Source organism: Microcebus murinus, chromosome 1 (assembly GCF_040939455.1).
Source record: "Microcebus murinus isolate Inina chromosome 1, M.murinus_Inina_mat1.0, whole genome shotgun sequence".
NCBI classification, from domain to species: domain Eukaryota; kingdom Metazoa; phylum Chordata; class Mammalia; order Primates; family Cheirogaleidae; genus Microcebus; species Microcebus murinus.
This window is the reverse complement of record NC_134104.1, coordinates 124814940-124836315: the sequence shown is the minus strand read 5'-3', so window position 1 is coordinate 124836315 and position 21376 is coordinate 124814940. Positions and strand designations below refer to the sequence as shown.

The 21376-nt window shown below is 36.7% G+C and overlaps 1 protein-coding gene across 1 annotated transcript in view; it reads left to right on the top strand.

Annotated features, from left to right (window-relative positions):
• Nucleotides 1–21376, top strand: part of COL6A5 (collagen type VI alpha 5 chain) — a 124047-nt gene that overhangs the window by 90539 nt on the left and 12132 nt on the right. The window contains exon 37 of the mRNA XM_012766923.3: nt 1550–1761. Coding sequence (XP_012622377.2) covers nt 1550–1761 — 212 coding nt within the window. The remainder of the gene's footprint in view (nt 1–1549; nt 1762–21376) is intronic.

The following is a 21376-nucleotide window of genomic DNA, read 5'->3' as shown; positions in this document are numbered from 1 at the left end:
TTTATCCTAATTAAAAATATAAATAATTAATCTGTATGACTTGTGACCCTCAGAGTGGGAGTGGCTCATCCTGACTGTTCGCTGCTTCTCTGTGTATTTCACCAAGCTTGGATCCCTGACTGCAGCCTTGTGAAAGCCCAGATTTAGGCCCATAATGACCCCGTATTCTCAAATTGCAGTTAAGCAAAAGAGCTTCTCAGAACAGACAAGGCCTCTTAAATACATCCAGAAGCAAAATAAAGAGTTCCTCAGAATTCATGCAAGTACATGTTCCTCTAGTGTCAGATTTCATTTACTTGGTAGTTTAGCAGGGAAGTGTCTAGCAGCCAACCACTTCTGAAGGACAATATGGTACTAATGTTATGTGAAGTGGTGTTTCCTAACCTTGAATAAACCATAAACTCATTTAAAGGAAAATCAATTCTGATTGCAGACAACATATCATACTGTTATTTGAATATGTACAAACATAAATCTAACTGTAAATACCAAATGTTAATAGTTCTTAGGCAGCTATTAAACCAAAACAAGTTAGTACATTAAATGCAAACAAACTCAATAAAGACAAAAATTTTCAACTCTAATGTAATAGATTATTCTTCTTAGTCAAATGGAATCTCTAAAACCCAAAAATCTATGGTACATATTGGTAAAATATGTAAAATGTGGTGCATGCTGCAGAGGTACCTTTATGTTCAACCTGCCTGCTCTGTTGCTTAATGACTTGATCCCTTACCTCGTATCTTTACCTATACTACTTAAAAATTGTCATTCACACAGTGTCATGATATCATTTGGTGTGAACATATTATGCAATTATTACGTCTGATGTTTTTTCCTTTGCTCACTAACTCCCAACAGTTAAAGTAGTATTACTGGGTACCAAACATCAGCATCAAACACAAATCCAAACATGGACATTGAAATTCCATAAAAAATTCAAAGCTGAACATTGCTAAAAAAAAAAAAAAAAAAAAAAAAAAGAAATTCCATAAAATTGCATAATCAAGAATAAACTTATATGGAATATGGTTTCTATCATCAGCTAAATAAAAACACACAATTCTCAAATTATCACAGAGAATAAACTCTTAAACTGCTCTTAAACTACTCTTAAACTGCTAAGAATGTAGATGTAGACACCATTTCAAGAAGTGCTGATACTAATGGGATATGTCTTATATAGTCTTATTTTTCACAGAGCAGTGCTTGGTAAATTAAATGACTATTTTCTATAGTGATTGGTATCTATCTGATATTTAATGAGGTTGTTCCAAATAACCTATGAACTTCTTATTATCTAAAACTGCACAAACCAGACTTTTTTATTTCAAAGCAGTACTTCATAGGCTCTAAGCAGATATGGGAAAAGGAAAGATAAATAGGATATTTTATTTATCAAATAAATGAATTATTAGATTGAAATGAATTTAGATTTTTACCAGACCATAGTTTTTCTTTTAGGAAATAATTAAATAACTATGTTAAAATTCTGGGATTCTCTAACATTATCTAGACTTACCTAAAACTTTCCTTTTTTTTTTTTTAGATTTACTACTGAGCTACTGGACATTTCTTCGGGAGAGAATGGCTTCATTGGCCAAGAATTAAGTGCTGGGAAAGACTTATCTTTTATGTTACAGGACAGTGGTGAAAGTGACCATTTGGTTTACCTTCCAAGCCAAATTTTTGAGCCACAGAAATTAGCAAATAATTATGAAAAACATCAGGAATCTGTAGACGTTGCAAGTCTCACTTCTGGTAAGGAAATGAAAAGTCATGATGGAAATTTTTAAATAGCCTGTATCCTCACTTTTTAGCACTAAGAGAGAATCACATAAATTAAGGCTAGTACCTAAGGCAACTATTTTTTGCAAGTTCAAGATGGTAGGTACAACTTCTGCTTTTATTGAAATTGAAGAAGTAAATTGAAGAAGTAAATGGGGACAGGCACTACTAGGGAAATCACTGATATGAGTTCTCAGAAATGTCCCTGATATTTTCACCAAACTTAAGATTTTTCTAGAATCCACAAATTAGAGTTAGTATAATACAGAAGGAGGCAGTGTAGAGAATATCAGAGCAAAAGAGGAATTCAAATGACTTTTAAAAGTTGGCCTGGCCAGTGGGCCAGAATTTATGATTAAAAAAAGGTATAAGTTTTATTTTTGAGATACTCAAAAATGATAGTGCATAAAGTCCCCCAATGCCTATACTATAAATTTTACTGGCAAAGCAATAACTTTTGCAAAGACTTAATAGTTTCAAACAAATCAGATATATAGGATTATGTCTGTATTTTCACTAAAAAGTATGAAATTCTGAATAGACTATTCACCCATTCTACCTATGCATCTAGAATCTTCTAAAATGCTAAGTTGTCCAGAATGCCATTTTAAGCATCGTGTCAAAAGTTATCATGTATGTAGTTAGAATATGCAAGCATAAAAGAAACAGGGGCCAATTTTGTACTATAATATTTGTCTTTAGATGCTTCCTTGGATATATTTTATTTTTCTTGGGTTCAACACTCATGTTCCTGCAACTATTTCTGAAATATAAATATTTGAACCTTATCTTTAAAGCAGCTAAGCTTACCTTTGTAGAAGCTGCAATTAAGAATTTAAAAAGCCAATGAATTCATTAGCTGAAAAGTAGGCATCTTAAAGAAGAAGTGATGCAGTAAAATTGGATGTGTGTAGTGCCATAGCATTAAGGCATTGAAGTGTGTATTTTCTCTAGTCAAAACAATTTTTTTAATTCTCATATAGACATAGATTAAAAAAGAAAATTAAAGATTTGTTCTTTTTATGGATGTTGTTAATTTTGGGTGTTCATTTTAATGATAAGGGAATTAAAACAGCCCTTTTGGGGCACAGGAATTTATTATGGTTTGGTTTAAAAAGAAAAAAAAAAGAAGTACAGGTGTTTTGACCGAGTGTTAGAATATCAAGTTGTCATTTGCGATAGCTTTGTTAGAGGTAAACATTCCAAGGTGCAGTCATTCAGAAGTGTGAAAGAAAAGTCAGGTATGACTGGGTATTGGAAGGAAGGGAGGAAAAGGAGGAAGAAAACTCATCTTTGCACCCATTGTTACGACCATTGTTCAGTAGTAAAAGAAAGATTTTTCATTTGGTTTTCAGATGTCTGAGAATCAAGATATTTGTAGTCAGTGTAAGGCCCAATTTGGCTGAAGAAATAATTGATCATAGTGCTAGCAGGACAAAAGTAAATCCCACCCTACCCAACCCTTCCCCCCCAATCCTTCCTGTGTGGGTTGAAGTATGCTGGGCATTCTGCGGATGATGTGTCAGGCCGTGGTAACCTGGAAACAATGAGCACTTCAGACCTGTGGATAATATATATTTATATCCTCTAAAATAAATCCAAGTCTCAGATCTTAAGTGTTTTCTAGGAACTTTGTGCTATTCCTTCTTTCCTTGCTCCCTCCCTCCCTTCTTTTCTCTTTGTCTTTCTTTCCTTTTTAAATCATCGTTAGCAAGTTGCTAAAAAAAAAAAAAAAATAGTGGAGAACTTTCTGTAAAATGTGCCATCCTTCTGGAGAGCAAATTCTGGTTCAGATATTTTATTCGGTCATTTGGAGATAAGCTCTGATAAGTTCCAGATGTATAGTGCAAATAAAAGGTTGATAACTTTCATAAGCACCACCATATGCTGTGTTTGTTTCTCATTTATAATGTACTTCTTACAGCTGATAGCTGATCTTTCTGCCCTTGAACTGAGAGTCTTGGAGAAAGTCCGGAATTGTAATCATTTAAGAAATTTATAGTTCCCAAAGTCTGTGGGCTGGCAGTGAGTTGTGTATCACCCTCTTTAACAAGAAGCACAACCACTGACTAACTCCATACCTAGGCCTCGCCTTCAGCTTCTTCCCACCTGCTCTGATTGGAATTGACTTCATTTTTAATTCCATCACCTTTCCTGGCCCTCTCCATTTCTTAGAGCAGCCCAAGGACAACTCATATCAGAATTATTTGGAAGTCTATTATGAGCACAGAGTCTGAAGTCCTCCTCAGAACTACTGCTTTATATGTAGGGGTATGTGTGGGGAGGGTAAAGCTACTAGCTTTATAACCACGATAGGTGATTTTTATGTGCTCTCAAGTTTGCGATCAATTATCCCAGTGGTTCTCAAAGTGTGATTCCTATACAGGCAGCATCAGCATCACCTGGTTCACTTGCTAGAAATGTAGTAGCTCTCATCCTAGACCTACTGAATCAGAAATTCTAGGAATAGGGCTTAGTAATCTGGGTTTTAACCAGTAGCTCAGGTGATTCTGATATAGGTTGAAGTTTGAGAACCACTGTACTTCACACTTTTGGTGTGCAAGATTTGGTCTGTGTTCTCAGTGGAGCTAAAGGCAATTGAGTATCTAGTATCACAGAAGGGAAATGAGAATTCATGTTTTCAAAGAGTTCCAGGTGAACTGTGTTATAATTTTATTTTACCCAAGAACACCCATCCATCCATCCAACATCTATCTAACAAGTCACGTTTAAAATCCAAATATGTAGAGATTATTTAGAGATACTAGCAGACGTTTTGAACATGACATCTGTCATATAAAAAGCCTTTGCCACATGCAGCCACTCCTGATTACTTACCAATGGAATGCACTTTGGTCTTTGGAATTATGTGATGAAGAATGGGTATTTTAATTAAATTGCAACTGTTGATTCAGGGATGAGCCTAGCACTTTCATTAAAGATGCTGTGTTAACCAATACTTAAGATACAGCTAGTCTACTTTCAGAATTAAAGAAGGTCCAGATAATTTGTAATAAGTGTTAAACACCAACCCAAACTCAGCCTAGAGCTTGCTCCTAGCTTTAAGCATCCCCAAGCCTTAGGATAACTTGAACTCGTATTCTTTTCAATGAATTCATTATGAAATGAGAAGCAACAATTCCCCCTTCAGACTAGGCTGGAGTTTTGCTCAAGGAAATTTGCACAGGTTTTGTTTTCTTTTTTAATTTTTTTAAATCTTTAATCTTATTCTGATCTACAAATCAGCTTTAAGAAAAGGTAATGTATCTTTTGATTTTGAATCAATCATAAGATAATAGAAGGCTGGGCATGGTGGCTCACGCCTGTAATCCTAGCACTCTGGGAGGACGAGGCAGGCAGATTGCTCGAGGTCAGGAGTTCAAAACCAGCCTGAGCAAGAGTGAGACCCCGTCTCTACTATAAATAGAAAGAAATTAATTGGCCAACTAATATATATAGAAAAAATTAGCTGGGCATGGTGGCGCATGCCTGTAGTCCCAGCTACTCGGGAGGCTGAGGCAGTAGGATTGCTTGAGCCCAGGAGTTTGAGGTTGCTGTGAGCTATGCTGACGCCATGGCACTCACTGTAACCTGGGCAACAAAGTGAGACTCTGTCTCAAAAAAAAAGAAAAGGAAAAAAAAAGATAATAGAACTGGAAGTATATTCAGTAATATCACCTGATGCAAACTCACCTGAAGGTGATTGCACTCTAACCCTCCCCAGGGAACACAGAGCAATGTCTAGAGACATTTTTTATTGTCACAACTGGAAGGTGCCACTTGCATCTAGTGGGTAGAGGTCACGGATGCTGCTAATATATAATATTTTATAAATTATAAAAGTACTATCATAGCATATAAAATTCAGATACAAAGTCTGAAATCAAACAATTTAGCAAATCAAGCAATTTTTAGTGTGGGAAATGTTCTTTGGTTTTTCCAAAGGCATGTATGTTTACATAGTTTTATTTAATTACATATCCTGTCTTTTATATAATATTATATCATAATGTTTTCCATATTGCTGGAAGATTCATACTAATTTTTCTTTTCCTTTTTTTTTCTTTTCTTTTTACAGATTTAGGGGTTACAAGTACAGTTTTGTTACATAGATATAGTACATAGTGGTGAAGTCTAGGCTTTTAGTGTAACTATCACCTAAGTAGTGTACATTGGATGCATTAAATAATTTTTCCATTCCATTCCCCCTCTCTTCCCCTCCTACCCTCTTACCCTTCCAAGTCTCCAGTGTCTATTATCCAATCTCTGTGCCCATGTGTACACATTATTTAGCTGTCACTTATAAGTGAGAACATGCAGTATTTGACTTTCTGTTTCTGAGTTACTTCACTTAAGATAGTGGCCTCAAGTTCCATCCATGTTGCTTCAAAACACATGTTTATTCTTATGGCTGAATAGTGTTCCATGGTGTGTGTGTGTGCGCGCGCGCGTGTGTGTGTCTGTGTACACACACACTATGTTTTCTTTATCTAGTCACTTACTGATGTACACTTAAATTGATTTCACATCTTTGCTGCTGTGAATAGTGCTGTGATGAACATATGAATGCAGCTATCTTTTTAATATAATGACTTATTTTCCTTTGGGTAGATACCTACTACTGGGATTGGTGGATTCAATAGTAGTTCTATTTTTAGTTCTTTGAGAAATCTCCATACTGGTTTCTATAGAGGTTATTCTAATTTACATTCCTATCAACAGTATATAAGTGTTCCCTTTTCTATATATCATCACCATCCATTATTTTTTTTGTATGAAAAAAGTGGTTTATCAAGCCATCTGTTATTTTTTTACTTTTTTTTTCCTTTTTAGTTTAATTAAGTTCCATTTGTCTCTTTTTGTTTTTGTTGCATTTGCTTTTGAGGTCTTACTTATGAATTCTTTGCCTAAGCCAGTGTCCAGAAGAGTTTTCCTAGGTTTTCTTCTAGAACTCTTATGGTTTTAAGTTTTAAATTTAAGTCCTTAATCCATCTTGAGTTAATTTTTGTATGTGATAAGAGATAGGTGTCCAGTTTCATTCTTCTGCACATGGATTCCAATTTTCCCAGTACCATTTATTGAAAAGGGTGTCCTTTCTCCAGTGTATGTTTTTATTGACTTTGTCGAAGGTCAGCTGGCTGTATGTATGTGGCTTTATTCCTGGGTTCTCTATTTTTGTTCCATTGACCTATGTGTGTATTTTTATCCTAGTACCATGCTGTTTGGGTTACTGTAGGCTTATAGTGTAATTTGAAGTCAGATAATGTAATGCCTCCAGCTTTGTTCCTTTTTCTTAGGATTGCTTTTCCTATTTGGGCTCTTTTTTGGTTCTATATAAATTTTAAGATTTTGTTTTAATTCTGTGAAAAAGGACTTAGTATTTTGACAGTAATTGCATTGAATCTTGCCTTGAATAGTATAGTCATTTTAACAATATTATTTCCTCCAATCCATGAGAATTGGATGGTTTTTTTTTTTCATTTGTGTCATCTACAATTTGTTTCATCAGTGTTTTGTTTTATATATAGATAGTTTTTGCAGATGAAATTAACTTCTTGGTTTGGTTCTCAGCTTGTCATTGGTTTCTAGAAACACTACTGATTTCCGTATGTTGATTTTGTATCCTGAAACTTTATTGAATTTATTTATCAAATCTAGGAGTCTTTTGGCAGAGTCTTTAGGGTTTTCTAGGGATATGATTACATAATAGGCAAATAGGGATAATTTGACTCCCTCTTTTCCAATTTGGATGCCTTTTTTTTCTTTCTCTTGTCTGATTGCTCTGGTAGCACTTTCAGTACTGTGTTGAATAGGAGTGGTAAAAGTGGGCATTCTTGCCTTGTTACAGATCCTAGGGTACATGCTTTCAATTTTTGCCTGTTCAGTATGATGTTGGCTGTGGATTTGTCCTACATGGCTTTTATTATTTTGAGATATGCTCCTTCTACCCCTAGTTTGTTGAGAGTTTTTGATCATGAAGGGATGCTGAATTTTATCAAATGCTTTTTCTGAATCTATTGAGATGACCATGTGATTTTTACTTTTAATTATTATGTGATAGATTGTGTTTATTGATTTACATATGTTGCACCATTCTTACATCCCTGATAAAACCCACTTGATTATGATGTATTATCTTTTTGATATTCTGTTGGATTTGGTTTACTAGTATTTTGTTGAGGATTTTTGCATCTATGTTCATTAGGGATATTTGCCTGAAGTTTTCTGTTTCTGTTGTGTCCTTTCTTGGCTTTGGTATCATCAGGGTGATACTGGTTTCATAGAATGAGTTAGAAAGGATTCCCCCTTCCTTGATCTTTTAGAACAGTTTCAGTAGGATTGGTACCAGTTCTTTGTATGTCTGATAGAATTTGGCAGTGAATGCATCTGGTCCCTGGCCTTTTTTTTTTTTTTTTTTGGTGGGTGGGGATTTTGTATTACTGTTTCAAACACATTACTCATTATTGATTTGTTCAGGATTGCTATTTCTTCTTGGTTCAATCTTGGGAGGTTGTATGTTTCCAGGAATTCACCTATTTTTTTTATGTTTTCTTGTTTGAGAGCATAGAGTTATTCACAATAGTCCCTGATGATCTTCTGTATTTCTGAGGTATCAGTTGTAATGTCTTCTTTTTCATTCCTGATTGTATTTATTTGAATCCTCTCTTTCCTTTTCTTGGTTAGTTTAGCTAGAAATCTATCATTTTGTTTAATCATTTTAAAGAAACAACATTTTGTTTCCTTGATCCTTTGTATTCTTTTTTTGGTGTCTATTTTATTTAGTTCTGCTCTAATATTTTTTATTTCTTTTCTTCTGGTAGCTTTGGGTTGGGTTTGTTCTTATTTTTCTACTTCCTTGAGGTGTGATATTAAGTTGTTAATTTGTGATCTTTTGATTTTTTTGTTGTAAGCGTTTAACAATATAAACTGTACTCTTAGCACTGCTTTTCCTATATCACAGAGGTTTTAGTATATCTCCATTTTCATTCATTTCAAAAAAATTTTTTATTTCCATCTTAATTTCATCCTTTACCCAAATATTATTCAGGAGCAGGTTGTTTGATTTCCATATATTTGTATAGTTTCATAAGTTCCTCTTGGAATTGATTTCTAGTTTTGTTCCATTGTGGTCCAAGAAGATACTTAATTGATATCAATTTTTAAAAATTTTTCTGAGACTTGTTTTGTGGCCTAACATATGATGTACCTTGGAGAATGTTCTATGTGCTGTTGAGATGAATGTATAGTCTGTGGTTGTTGGGTAGAATGTTCTGCAAATGTCTGTTAGGTCCATTTGGTCTAAAGTTCAATTTAAATCCAAGGTTTCTTTGTTGGTTTTCTGCCTCAGTGATCTGTCTAGTTCTGTCAGTGGTGTGTTGAAGTCCTCCACTCCTATTACATTGTTGTCTATCTCTTTTTTTAGGTCTAGTAGTATATGTTTTATGAATCTGGGTGTTCTGCTGTGGGGTACGTATATATTTAGGATTGTTGTATCTTTTTGAATTCTTCCCTTTATTATTATATAATGACCTGCTTTGTCTTTTTGTACTGTTGTTGATTTTATGTCTCTTTTATTTGATATAAGTATAGCTACTCCTGTTCACTTTTGGCTTCTGTTTGCATGGAATATCTTTTTCCATCCCTTTACCTTCAGTCTATAAATGTATTTACCAGTTTGGTGTGTTTCTTGTAAGCAGCAAGAGTGCTTTGCTGATAATATTTTTTACTTTTTTATCCATTCCACCAATCTATCTTTTCAATGGAGCATTTAATTCATTTATATTCAAGATTAATATTGATAGGTTAGGTTTTGTTCCTGTCATAATGTTAACTGTTTTTTTTTTTTTCTTCTTTAAGAAGTCTAAAAACAGGACCCCAATCTCTTCTTACTTGTAAGGTTTCTGCTGAGAAGTCTGCTGTTAGTCTGATGGGATTTCCTTTATAGATGACTAGATGCTTTTCTCTTGCTGATTTTAGAATTTCTTTTCTTCACATTGACTTTAGATAGCCTGATGACTATATGTCTCGATGAAGTCCTTTCATTATATTTCCCTGGAGTTCTCTGACCCTCTTGTGTCTGGATGTTGAAATCTCTAGAAAGGCTAGGGAAGTTTCCCTTGATTAAGTTTTCCAAACCTTTTGCTTTTTTGTCTCCCTCAGGAATACCTATGATTTGTAGGTTCAGACACTTTACATAATCCCATAGTCCTCCAAGGCTTTTTAAATTTTTAAAAAATCTATTTTCTTTATTTTTTATCTAACTAGATTAATTTGTAAGACCTGTCTTCAAGTTCTGAGATTCTTTCTTCTTCTTGGTCTAGCCTATTATTTTAGCTTTCAACTGTATTTTGTAATTACTTCAATGAATTTTTTATTTCAAGTTCTATTTGGTTTTTCTTTAAAATATCTACCTTTTTGGTAAATATCTATGTCATTCATATCCTGAATTGGATTTATGATTTCTTTCTATTGGTTTTCAGATTTTTCTTGGGTCTCATTGAGCTTATTTGCAAACCATATTTTGAATTCTTTATCTTGGATTTTAGAATTTTCTATTTGGTTAGGATCCATTGTTAGAGTGCTAGTGAGATCCTTCAGGGGACCCCCTCTGTTTTTTCATACTGCTATAATTGTTATGCTGGTTTCTTCTCATCTAGAGAAACTATTACTTCTTATCTTTGAATTTACTTTAGATGGGACCTCCCCCTGCCACATATACTTAAGGGTATGACTGTAATGTATATTGAGTAGGGGTATTTGGATTTGCTTCTGGGTGTTTTCAGGGTCCAAGACTTTATATGAATTATTTTGTTATAGATAGCCTTAGTGTGGTGGTTTACTCAAATATTGGTTGTAGCAGCAGTGTACTGGGCATGTGAGTAGACTCTCGACTGCCTGCGGTGATAGGGAGGCAGAGGTGTCAAGAAGCTTATCTCATTCCCAAGCACTGTGCACTTGTGTCAGTAGGTTTTGTATTCAGTTGTGCTGTTTGACCTCCAGATAAGAGTTGGCTGTGACAGTAGCAATAGGGCATATGTGTGATTTTTGTTTACCTAGAGAATCTCTCTGGTGCCTCAGACCATGGACTGTTCTGTGGGATGCACAAAGCTGGGCAGAATTGAATTGAGCTTGCACACCCACAGGTGTCCTGATGGTGGGCACAAGCACCAGCCCTGACAGAGGTGGCGGGATAGTGGCATAGACTCTGTAAGATTTTCTTGGCTATCAATAGCCTTAATGTGGTGGCTTTCTTAAATGCCAGTTGTAGCAGTAATGTAGGTGAATGGGCTCAGGGCTTCCTGAGTATCTGTAGTAATAGGGTCTATGGTGGTAGCTGAGGTTGCACAAAGCTTTCTCCTTCCTGAGTGCTGCCATTGTGTCAGTAAATGTTTGTTGTAATGGGCTGTGCAAGTTGCCCTTCTGGCTAGTAGGTGGCTCTTGCAGGAGAGAGCCACCTGCAATAGTGGCCATGGGATTCATGCTTTATCTCTGTTAACTAGAAGTACTCAGATATTCCAGGCAATGGGTAGGGTCATGGAACTCCCAGGGGTCCCTGTCTCATGTTCCACCACTAAGGTGGGTGAGAGGGGGCAAAGCCAGGTGAAGGTTGAATCAGGCAAGCCCACATTCAGGCTCCCCAGTGGTGGGCACAAGTGATAGCCACAATAGGGGTTGGAGGACAGTTCCCTGGCCACTGAGACAATGTTCTAGAGAGGAGCAGAACTGCCTCTGCAGCACCAAAGAGCCTGCACAGAGAGAGAGGGGTGACTGTAGTGCCACAGCCCAGCAGGTGGTAGTGGGACCCACCCAGCTCACACACCCTTGACCCAATGGGTCTCCCACCATGGCCTTCCATTGGCAGCAGGCTGAAAACAGCCAGCTGAGCTCCAGGCAGTCTGTGCTCAGATGTCAAATTGCCCTGTGCCACAAGACTCCCCAACTGGGACAGAAACCACAGTTCTCAGACCACATCCCTCCCAGTCTGAGCCTGCAAAGTGGGGAGGAACTCCCCAACTCTCCTGCCACTGGCATGAGTACATGCTATGCTCTCTCAGTTCTAAAGAGATCGGGAACATTCAGGGTGGTATGGCTGTAGACTCATCTCTCAGTTCTGGTCATGGGGCATCATCCGCACTTGAGATTAGATTACAAATCTCAGTTCCAACCCTCACCCAGCTTGTGACCACCACCTGAGTTATCTGGCAGGTTTCTCTGAGGTCCCCTATGACTTGGATCAAGATTGACTTCCTTCTATCAACACTAGGGGCTGGGAGCACATGCAAAACACTTCCCAGTGCCTCTTCTCACACACTCCCCATCATTCACCAAGTCAGATCCAGCACTGGGAAGGGTCAAGAAGCTCCCCTGTGGCCTGGACTGCCCAGCTCCCCAGTGGGAATGTGTTTTGTAGGGACCCCCCCCATGCCCCTCCCCCCCGCCACTTTCATGCTTTGAAGACTCACAATTTACTGTCAGACCCCTAGTGCAGGCTTCTGCCTGCTGCTCCTTTCAAAGTATCCAAAGTTTCTTTCACTTTTCTGTCGAGCTCCTGTGCTTCTCCTTGGATAAAAGTTCACAGTGCAGATCTCTACACACTATTTTGCTATTTCCAAGTAGATGAGGTGCACTAATAAAGCCTCTAATTCACCATCTTGGAAAAAAAAAAGAAAAGGCATACTGATTTTTCTAAATGTCTCATAATGTTCCTTTCCGTAAATGAATACATTTAACCATTTACTTCGTTTTTGAAAACAGCTTCTAATTTTTGCTGTCATGTGTCAAACTTGAATATATATTTTTACTTCTGCTAAATTGAAATCTGTAGTAGAATTAAATACAGCAGTATTGGCTTCTGAGTTATCCGTGGAACATATGGTGAATGTTCTACTTTTCCATCAGTAAATTTTTTAAAGAAGAGATCAGTAATGGAATTGTGATCATATCTGAAATTTATTGACATGTTTCACAAAATCTTTAGGAAATCTCAATCATCCTGATATTAATTATGAAATAAACTGAGTCTCCTGCTATTTCATTTCAAACTGTAGACTGGAGTATTGCATTTACTTTTGCTTGGTTATTTATTATAAATATTGTCAGTGTAGTTTTAGTTGTCTTCTTGAATGTTTTACATGTGGACAAGACTGAGAGTTCAGCTATGTAGACTATCTGAATTCAAATGTACACTGAGGTTGCTTTTGTATGTCTTAAGCAATCATTTGTTGCAACTAATAAAGCAGTGTTCTAGAGTATTGGTGACATTTTATTTCATGTGGTCTCCTTTCTAATGGAAGAAAACTTGGATACTTGAAGTAGTAACCAGCTGATAGTGGTGGTGATGATGATGGAGGTGGTGGTGATGATAGTGTTGGTGCTGGGCATGGTGGTAGTGAAGACAGTGGTGGTAAAGGTGGCTGTTGCTGATGGTTGTGGTAAGGCTCGGTGGTAGGGATGGTGGTGGTGATAACATTACTGGTTTGGGAGATGGTGTTGATGGAGATAAAAGTATGAGAGTAGGGTGGTAATGGTGGTTGGTTGTGGTAGTGGTAATGACCCTCTTTGAGGGCTTACTCTACCAAAGGACTCTGTTAAGCATTAGCATAGATTTCCCTTGGTTATTCACACATTCTTTCCTGTGACAAATATGTATTTGGCTCCTGTTCTGAGTTAAGCCCTGAGCTAGACTTTTTGGGGAATGAGAGAGAATTAAACAAAAAAAAAAGACTGAGACATCGGTCCTGTCTTCAAGGAGCTTGTAATCTGTCCAGGGTATTCTGTGTGTACAAAAAAATGCCTAATACAAGCCAAAAAGTATTGATTTCAGTAAAAAAATATAAATGGAATGCTTTGGGGGTGTTAATATATTTTCCATATGGGTCAATTCTCAAACCATTGCATGTACTGTCTCACTTGACCATTGAACAATGCACAAAGTATAACAGTAACCACAGAAGCTACTGCTTATTGAGTGCAACCATGAGCACTCAATATCTAAACCAAGTAAGCACTTTATACACACGATTTCATTTAACCTTTACAAAAATATGTCATTATTCTATTGTATGGATGAGGACACTGAGGCAAAGGTTAAGAACCTCACACAAAGTCACGTAGCTTGTAAGTGGCAGAGTCAGAATTCAAACCTGCGATCATCAGCACAAAAACACTAACTTTTTTTTTTTTTTTTTTTTTTTTTTTTTTTTGAGACAGAGTCTCACTTTGTTGTCCAGGCTAGAGTGAGTGCCGTGGCGTCAGCCTAGCTCACAGCAACCTCAAACTCCTGGGCTCAAGCGATCCTCCTGCCTCAGCCTCCCGAGTAGCTGGGACTACAGGCATGCGCCACCATGCCCAGCTAATTTTTTATATATATATCAGTTGGCCAATTAATTTCTTTCTATTTTATAGTAGAGACGGGGTCTCGCTCTTGCTCAGGCTGGTCTCGAACTCCTGACCTTGAGCAATCCGCCCGCCTCGGCCTCCCAAGAGCTAGGATTACAGGCATGAGCCACAGCGCCCGGCCAAAAACACTAACTTTTAACTATGTCTGCCATGTTGCCTGGTGATGGCCTTTTCTTCATTTGCAAATGAGGAGATATATTCAATTGCCAAATTCAAGAATAAGTTAAATCATGTCATCATTTGGGAGAATTATTTTAAAATAATTTTTATGGAACAATGTTATTTTTAAATTTAAATTTAATTTTAAAAACCATCTTCTTATAAACTCATCCAGAAGCATGGAACACAGAATACCTCCATTAAAAACAAAGGGCCAGATCAAGGTAGTTTGGGTTTAAATGACTCCCAAGGCATGTATCACTTTTTCTCAGTGTGCTGGTACCTTTCTGTAGACTATTGTTTCAAAGTGTGAAATGGTTCGCAAAACTCACTCTTCTCATCTAAATGCCACCTAGAAAAGTCTAGGCCATAAAAATTAATTCTGAGACTTTGGGGGAAAGGATAAAACCTGTTTTAAGACTTTCATTCCTACTTGTTCAGGTAAATGGGGTAAGAGGACCTCAAACAGCAAAACGAGAATTTTAGATGTGTCTATATTTCCCTTTGGCATAAAAATCAATGACACCCCATCAGATACACACAATTGTGCCTGCCTCCTTTGCTGCCCTACCTCATGCCCTTAGAGCTTGACCAGTAACCTCACCAGACAGGCTTGGGCTGGCAGTGGTAATTGGAATTAATGCCAACTCCCCCAAAGTTAAGCATGCATAAACACAACAGAGTGACCCCTCATTTCTGAGAGCATACTAACACTTGTGCACAAGTACGTAAGTTATAGCAGCTGACTTTGCATTTTTTAAATGAAAATCCTGGTTTGCAGAATATGATAGGAAGGATTCCCAGATGCCTGAGACTTCTCTGTTTGTTTGTTTCCTTCTAAAAATTATATTTGTGGAGTGCTTAGGATATGCTAGGCAATGTGCAAACTCTAATTCTCTCAAAGCCCTTCTAAGGTTATAGTTTGTTATTAACATTTTTTAGGTAATGAAATTGAGGCATGAAGAAAGCTCTGGGTCACAGAGTTAGCAAATGGCAGTCACAGGACTCAAACTCCAAAGGTTCAGCTCTCATACTCACTGCTTTGCAATGCCTAGAGAAGAAAAAATTACAAATTTTATTTAATTCATATAACTACTTACTTTTGGAAGAAAGCATTCTCTAGCAACTTTAAACAGAAGGAATAGCAATGAACTGAGAACCACGTTCTTCATACCAGGTCCCAGGGCCTTTAGTGAGCCAGTTGATGTGTGCGTTAATGTTTCTGCTCTACCTTTATATCTGATGACAACGGAGTATCTGAAGGAGTTAGACAGCTAGACAAAGCTGGGTTCAAATCCTTCCTCTACCACTGTCATTTCTTAGCTAATTCATTTACCCTGTTCAAGCCTCAGTTTGCTTATCTGTAAAAAGGGAATGATGACAAGTCCACCCTCATAGTGCTATAAGGAAGATTAAATGAGAGAAGACGTGCATACAGCTGAGCACAGACCTGAAGAAAACTGAATGCTTAATTAAATACCCCAAAACTGGAAAAGCAAAAAGAAAGCATTGCCAACCTCATGGGAAGTCATTATAAAAATTGTCAACTTGAAAAGTATCAGCTACAGTTCATCTGGACAGAGCCTTACACACAAAGTAACCTCAACTGCACATGTGGCTTTCCTGTGGAAAACACATGGCTAATTTTGGCCCCTGGACAAATTTCAAGGCAGACCACTGGATAACTCATGCATATCTTGAGATTTCCCACAAATACCACAAAAGGCAGCACAGCTGCCTCACAACATACTTAATCCCAGTCCAGATGGCCCGAGTCCTTTACATTCTCCTCTCTAAGTTTCCTTTCCACCCCTGCTTCTCCCTAAAGTTACGGAGCACACTTGGCATTGTGGCTTACAGTCTTGGCCAAAGTTAGGCTGGTCCCTCAGGGGGCTTCCCTGGAAATCCAGCTGGATCCCTTATTCCTTCCACGTCTTGTCCCTAATAAAGTGAGCTGGCTTTTCCTCCTCTGCCATTCGGAGGAAATTCTTCCACAGAGTTGAAGACGGGAATTTGGCTTGGTTGACATTTTCAAAATTAAACAGCATTATTGTGAGCTATGGGTATATTTTGTCCACACTTCTGCCAGGTTTTCTTGAAAGAAAATATTTTTGAAGGCCCTGTCTTCCTAAGTAAGATGAATTTAGACTTGAAGTAGAATAATCACACCTTGTGTTCGATTAAATTTTAGAGTTTTCAAGACATAATCATCCACATTTAGCTTCTTTGATCCTCATGCTAATTCTCTAAGTAGGGAGCAAACTTATTTTTTAGAAATTTCATAGATGAAATATACCTCTTTAGAAAACAGTTTTGCTCAGTACTTTGGAAAAAGGTTGAGATTTTCCCCACTAATAAAAAGAAAACTGGAAAAACAGTAATAGTTCTGGTATTGTCTGGGTTGATTTTTTTAGAGATGTCCTAGTTTTTTGGCTCTTGGTTTAAAGGAATTAAAAGTCTGGGCAGGTGTGAGGGAGTGACGACAGACACTAGCATTACCACATAAGCAGGTTTTTAATTGTAGTCTTGTTAACATAGAATAGCAAGTAACAGTACATTTCCTGAGGGGAAATGGGTTTATCTCCATAGGTGGAGAAGATAGCTGGGGTCTTACTATACTTTTATTTTTATGTTTACACCTTATGATGTGTTAAATGGTAGGTGGAATATTTATAACTTTCCTCGGAAAAGGGTGGAGAGTTTTTAGAACTAAGGGCACTTCCCAGGAATTTTATTTGTATAGGGTAACTTCCAGCGGTTGCCATGACAATTGTAAGCTGCCTCGGCACTGATGGATGTGATTTGTATCATGTTAATGTGTGTTAATGAGGAAAAGGCCAACTTTGGATATGAGCTCTTAGGTTCTGTGCATGCTCCTGGTCAGGAAAGGTCCCTGACTGGGGGTTCCTGTCCTTGCTGGTTAGTTTCTAAATGTTTATTGGTGTCCTCGTTTTTTGTTCCCTTCCTTTTTCCCTGAGGTTAATGTTGCTCACCTACACCTGTCCTTGACAGTATGGGCACACATGAAAAAATATTCCACTAACATAAGTCAACCCTTCCTCTTCTACCAGAACTTTTATGCAATACTTTTCCTTAGGTTTTAACAAACTGTGTTGGTTGAGCTTTTTAAGGAGAAACTGAAACATTGTGGTTGGAGAACAGATATCCTGGTAGCAGAGTAGGTAATGGTTAGTCAACCCCAAGATTGCAAACTCCAAAAAGGTAGAAATATCCATTTAATTAATCTTCACAGTTCCTAACACACTATGGCTGAGAACTCTGGTAGTATTTTTCGTGGTGTTGTTTTAGAGCTGAAGTACATTATATAAGCACCCATAGCAGAGACATATGCCTTCATCTGCGCTTCTAGTTTCATATTTGGTTGTTTAATCAGGGACCTCCTTCTTGATCAGAAATTCTAAGAAGAGGTTGAAACTAGATTCCTGGTGGAGAACGGAGACCCATAAATTCAAACATGCTTGTGAAATGCAAAATCCTGTTCAATTAACACAAATATGTTAATTGTGGAAGAATCTGGTCTATGTGTATGGACAGTTCTTAGTCCTTTGTGAGAAAGAAGAGAACATGGAAGCATCTCAAACAGGATGGTCGGTTCTCATCTATTAAAGCTGCCCAAGATGGAGAAAAGAAGCTGGATTAACCTCCCAACTGAATTAATTGAAAGAAGAAAAAAAAGCAAACAATACAAAATATATGAAACAACACTGGACTTCAGGAAATGAAAGACAGTGATCCTGAGAGAAGAGGAACAAATGAAGTGAATCCTACAATTGCTCCAGCTTACTGCCGTGAGAGTGTTTTCAGGCCATGATACGGGAAGGGGGAATTCAGGTGGAGCCCGAAGAGCTCGCAGAGATAAGGAGACAGAGCTGAAAGCATAGGGCAACCAAGGTGCTAAAAGTTTGCAAGGCAGAATACCAGAGAGGGGATAGCTGCACAGAGACTGGACCTGCAAGATCTACAGAGGGTTTCCTGGATTATTCAGCGGAAAACTGATAGCACATGCATGTACTGGGAAAAGAACCACCTGGAAAGAGTGCCATTTGCTCCACAGGGCCTGGAAGAGTGCCTTTTCCCACCAGCAAGACTGGAAAAATCACAATTCAGACAGTAATAGGGAGAAAACCTTAGGAGGGCCTTGCCTCAATTGTAGGAAATAATTAGCTCTAAATGAAGCACTGCTCTGGACTCATCTAGCAAATGATAACAGCAAGACCCGAAAGGATCAAACTCTTTCCACATAACTGCCTCCCCTAACAAAGCACATAATATTTATAAGAATACAAATGTATCCCACACCCAACAGGAAAATTTCACAATGTCTGGCATACAAAGAGGCAGAAAGACACAATCTATAATGAAGAACATAATCATTCAAAACCAAACCAGAACTGACACAGATGTTAGAATTAGTCAAGATACTAAAACAGTGATTGTAACTGTATTCCATATGGTTTAATTTAAGTAGACACATGAAAGATAGAAACATAAGATTCAAATAGAATTTGTAGGGATAAAAACTATAATATCTAAGATGAGCAATACACTAGAGAGAATTAATGTCAGATTAAATTTGGTAAAAGAAAGAAAATAGCGAACTTGAAAATGTAGCAATAGAAATATCCAAAATGAAACATAGAGAAAAAAATTTTTAAAAATGAAAAGAGCATCAATGAGTTTCAATATCTTCTCCCAATAGTTGGTAGAAAAAGTGGCTAGAAAATCAGCAGGAATATATAGTAGGCTTGAACAGCACTATCAACTAATTAATTGACATTTATAGAACACCCAACAGCAGAATACACATTCTTTTCAAGGGCACATAAAACATTTACTAAGATAGAACATATTGTGGACTATAAAACAATGCTCAAAATTTTGAAGGATTCAGTTCATACCAAGTATGTTCTGTGGCCAAAACAGAAATAAATTAAATGTCAATAGCTGAAAGATCTTTGAAAAATCTGCAAGTATTTGGAAACTACATAAGTACTTTTAAATAATTCATGGTCAAAGAAGAAATCAAAAGGGGAATTAGAAAGTATTTTGCAATGAGTGAAAATGAAATCAATATATCAGAATTTGTGAGATTCCACTAAAGCAGTACTTAGGAGGAAGTTAATAGCAATTAAATACTTATATTGGTAAAGAAGAAAGTTTTCAAATCAATGATTGCAATTTCCACCTTAAGAAACCAGAAAATGAAGAACAAGTTAAACCCAAGGTAAACAGAAGAAAGAAAATAATAAAATTAAAGTGGAACTCAATGAAATGGAATAGAAAAACAAAAGAGAATATCAATAAAACTAAAAGTTATTTCTTTGAAAAGATCAATAAAATATTATATCGATAATAAAATAAAATATCGATAAACCTATAATCAAACTCGCCAGGAAAAAAGAGAAAACACACAAATTACTAACACCAGAAATTAGGAGGAGACAATCTACAGATATTAAAAGAATAACCAGGGATTATCCTGAACAATTTTTTGCCTATAAATTAGCTTAAGTGAAATACACAAATTTCTTGCAATGCACCAATTACCAAGGTCCACTCAAGAAGAAATAAACAAAATAGCCCTATACCTATTAATGAGATTGAATTTGTAGTGCAACCTACCCATAAAGAAAAAAACTCCAGACACGGACGATTTCACTGGTGAATTTCACAAAACATTTAAGGGAGAAATAATAACAATGCGACACAAACTCTTCTAGAAAACTAAAGCAGAGGGAATATCTCTCAACTCATCTTAAACTTTATTTTAATTTTTATGGTTACATAATTGTACATGTTTAGAGGGTACATGTGATAGTTTGATACAAGCATACAACGTGTAGTGATCAAATCTGGGTAACTGGGATATCTATGAATTGAACTGTGTTTACCAGAGACTGGGAAGGCTAGTGGGGATGAGAAGATAAAGATGGGTTCATTAATGGGTACAAAAATACAGTTAGATGGAATAAGATCTAGTGTTTAATAGGACAATAGGGTGACTACAATTAACAATAATTTATTGTATATTTTTAAATAGCTAGAAAAGTAGATTTGGAATATTTCCAACTCATTTTTTTGAGGTCTGATTACCCTGATGCCAAAACCAGACAAAGATATTGTAATGTCTTTTATATATGAAAGAGAAACTATGTTCTTGTGAACATAGATGTAAAAATTTTAAATTTTAAACAAAATTTTAGCAAATCTAGTCAACAATAGATTAAAAAAAGATAATGTGAGGTTTATACCAGGAAGGCAGGATTCATTTGAACATTCAAAAATTATCTAATAGAGAATTTGCCTCACTAATAACGTCACCCAAGGTGTTGGGGCTTTGGGGGGGGTTGCATTCTATTTCAATATTAAGCTTTTGTAGCATTGATACAGGTTAATCAATTCATTTGTTGTGAGAAATAAAATAATAAATGTAAAAGTATCTAAAAAAGGGTTGAGCAGAAAGGGTTGATCAATAAATTTGTTCCAGTTATAAATATATTTTTTGCTTGATTAGGTTCACAAACAAACTTCTTCTTTCACAAAAGAACAAAACATCAGCCCTCTACGTTCTGTCTTTCTGAGCTGGCATTTACTGTTGTAGCCTCACCAATCAGTCATCATTCCCATGATTGTGGACAGGTTTCATGATCTCTTAGTCTTAGGGTAGTGCTACATAAAATACTGGTCTGCAACAAGATAAGAAGCTTGCATCAGAATGTAAATCACTTTGAGTACCAAGTTCTTAAGAATACGTCATTCCACAGCATTTATATTCTAAAGACAGCACTTGTTTATACTTGTTCTCATAACGTTATTTTATGGTGCATATTTTGAACATGTGTATAAAGGTATACGTGTTTGTGCCATTAATAAATGTAACTTTGACATCTATACTTTCTCTTGGGGTCACTACATGTATTAATAATTAAATCTCATGCAAAAATGTACCCCAAATTTTATAACTATGGAGGGTGCACTAAAAATAGCTGTATATTTCTTATCTTGCACA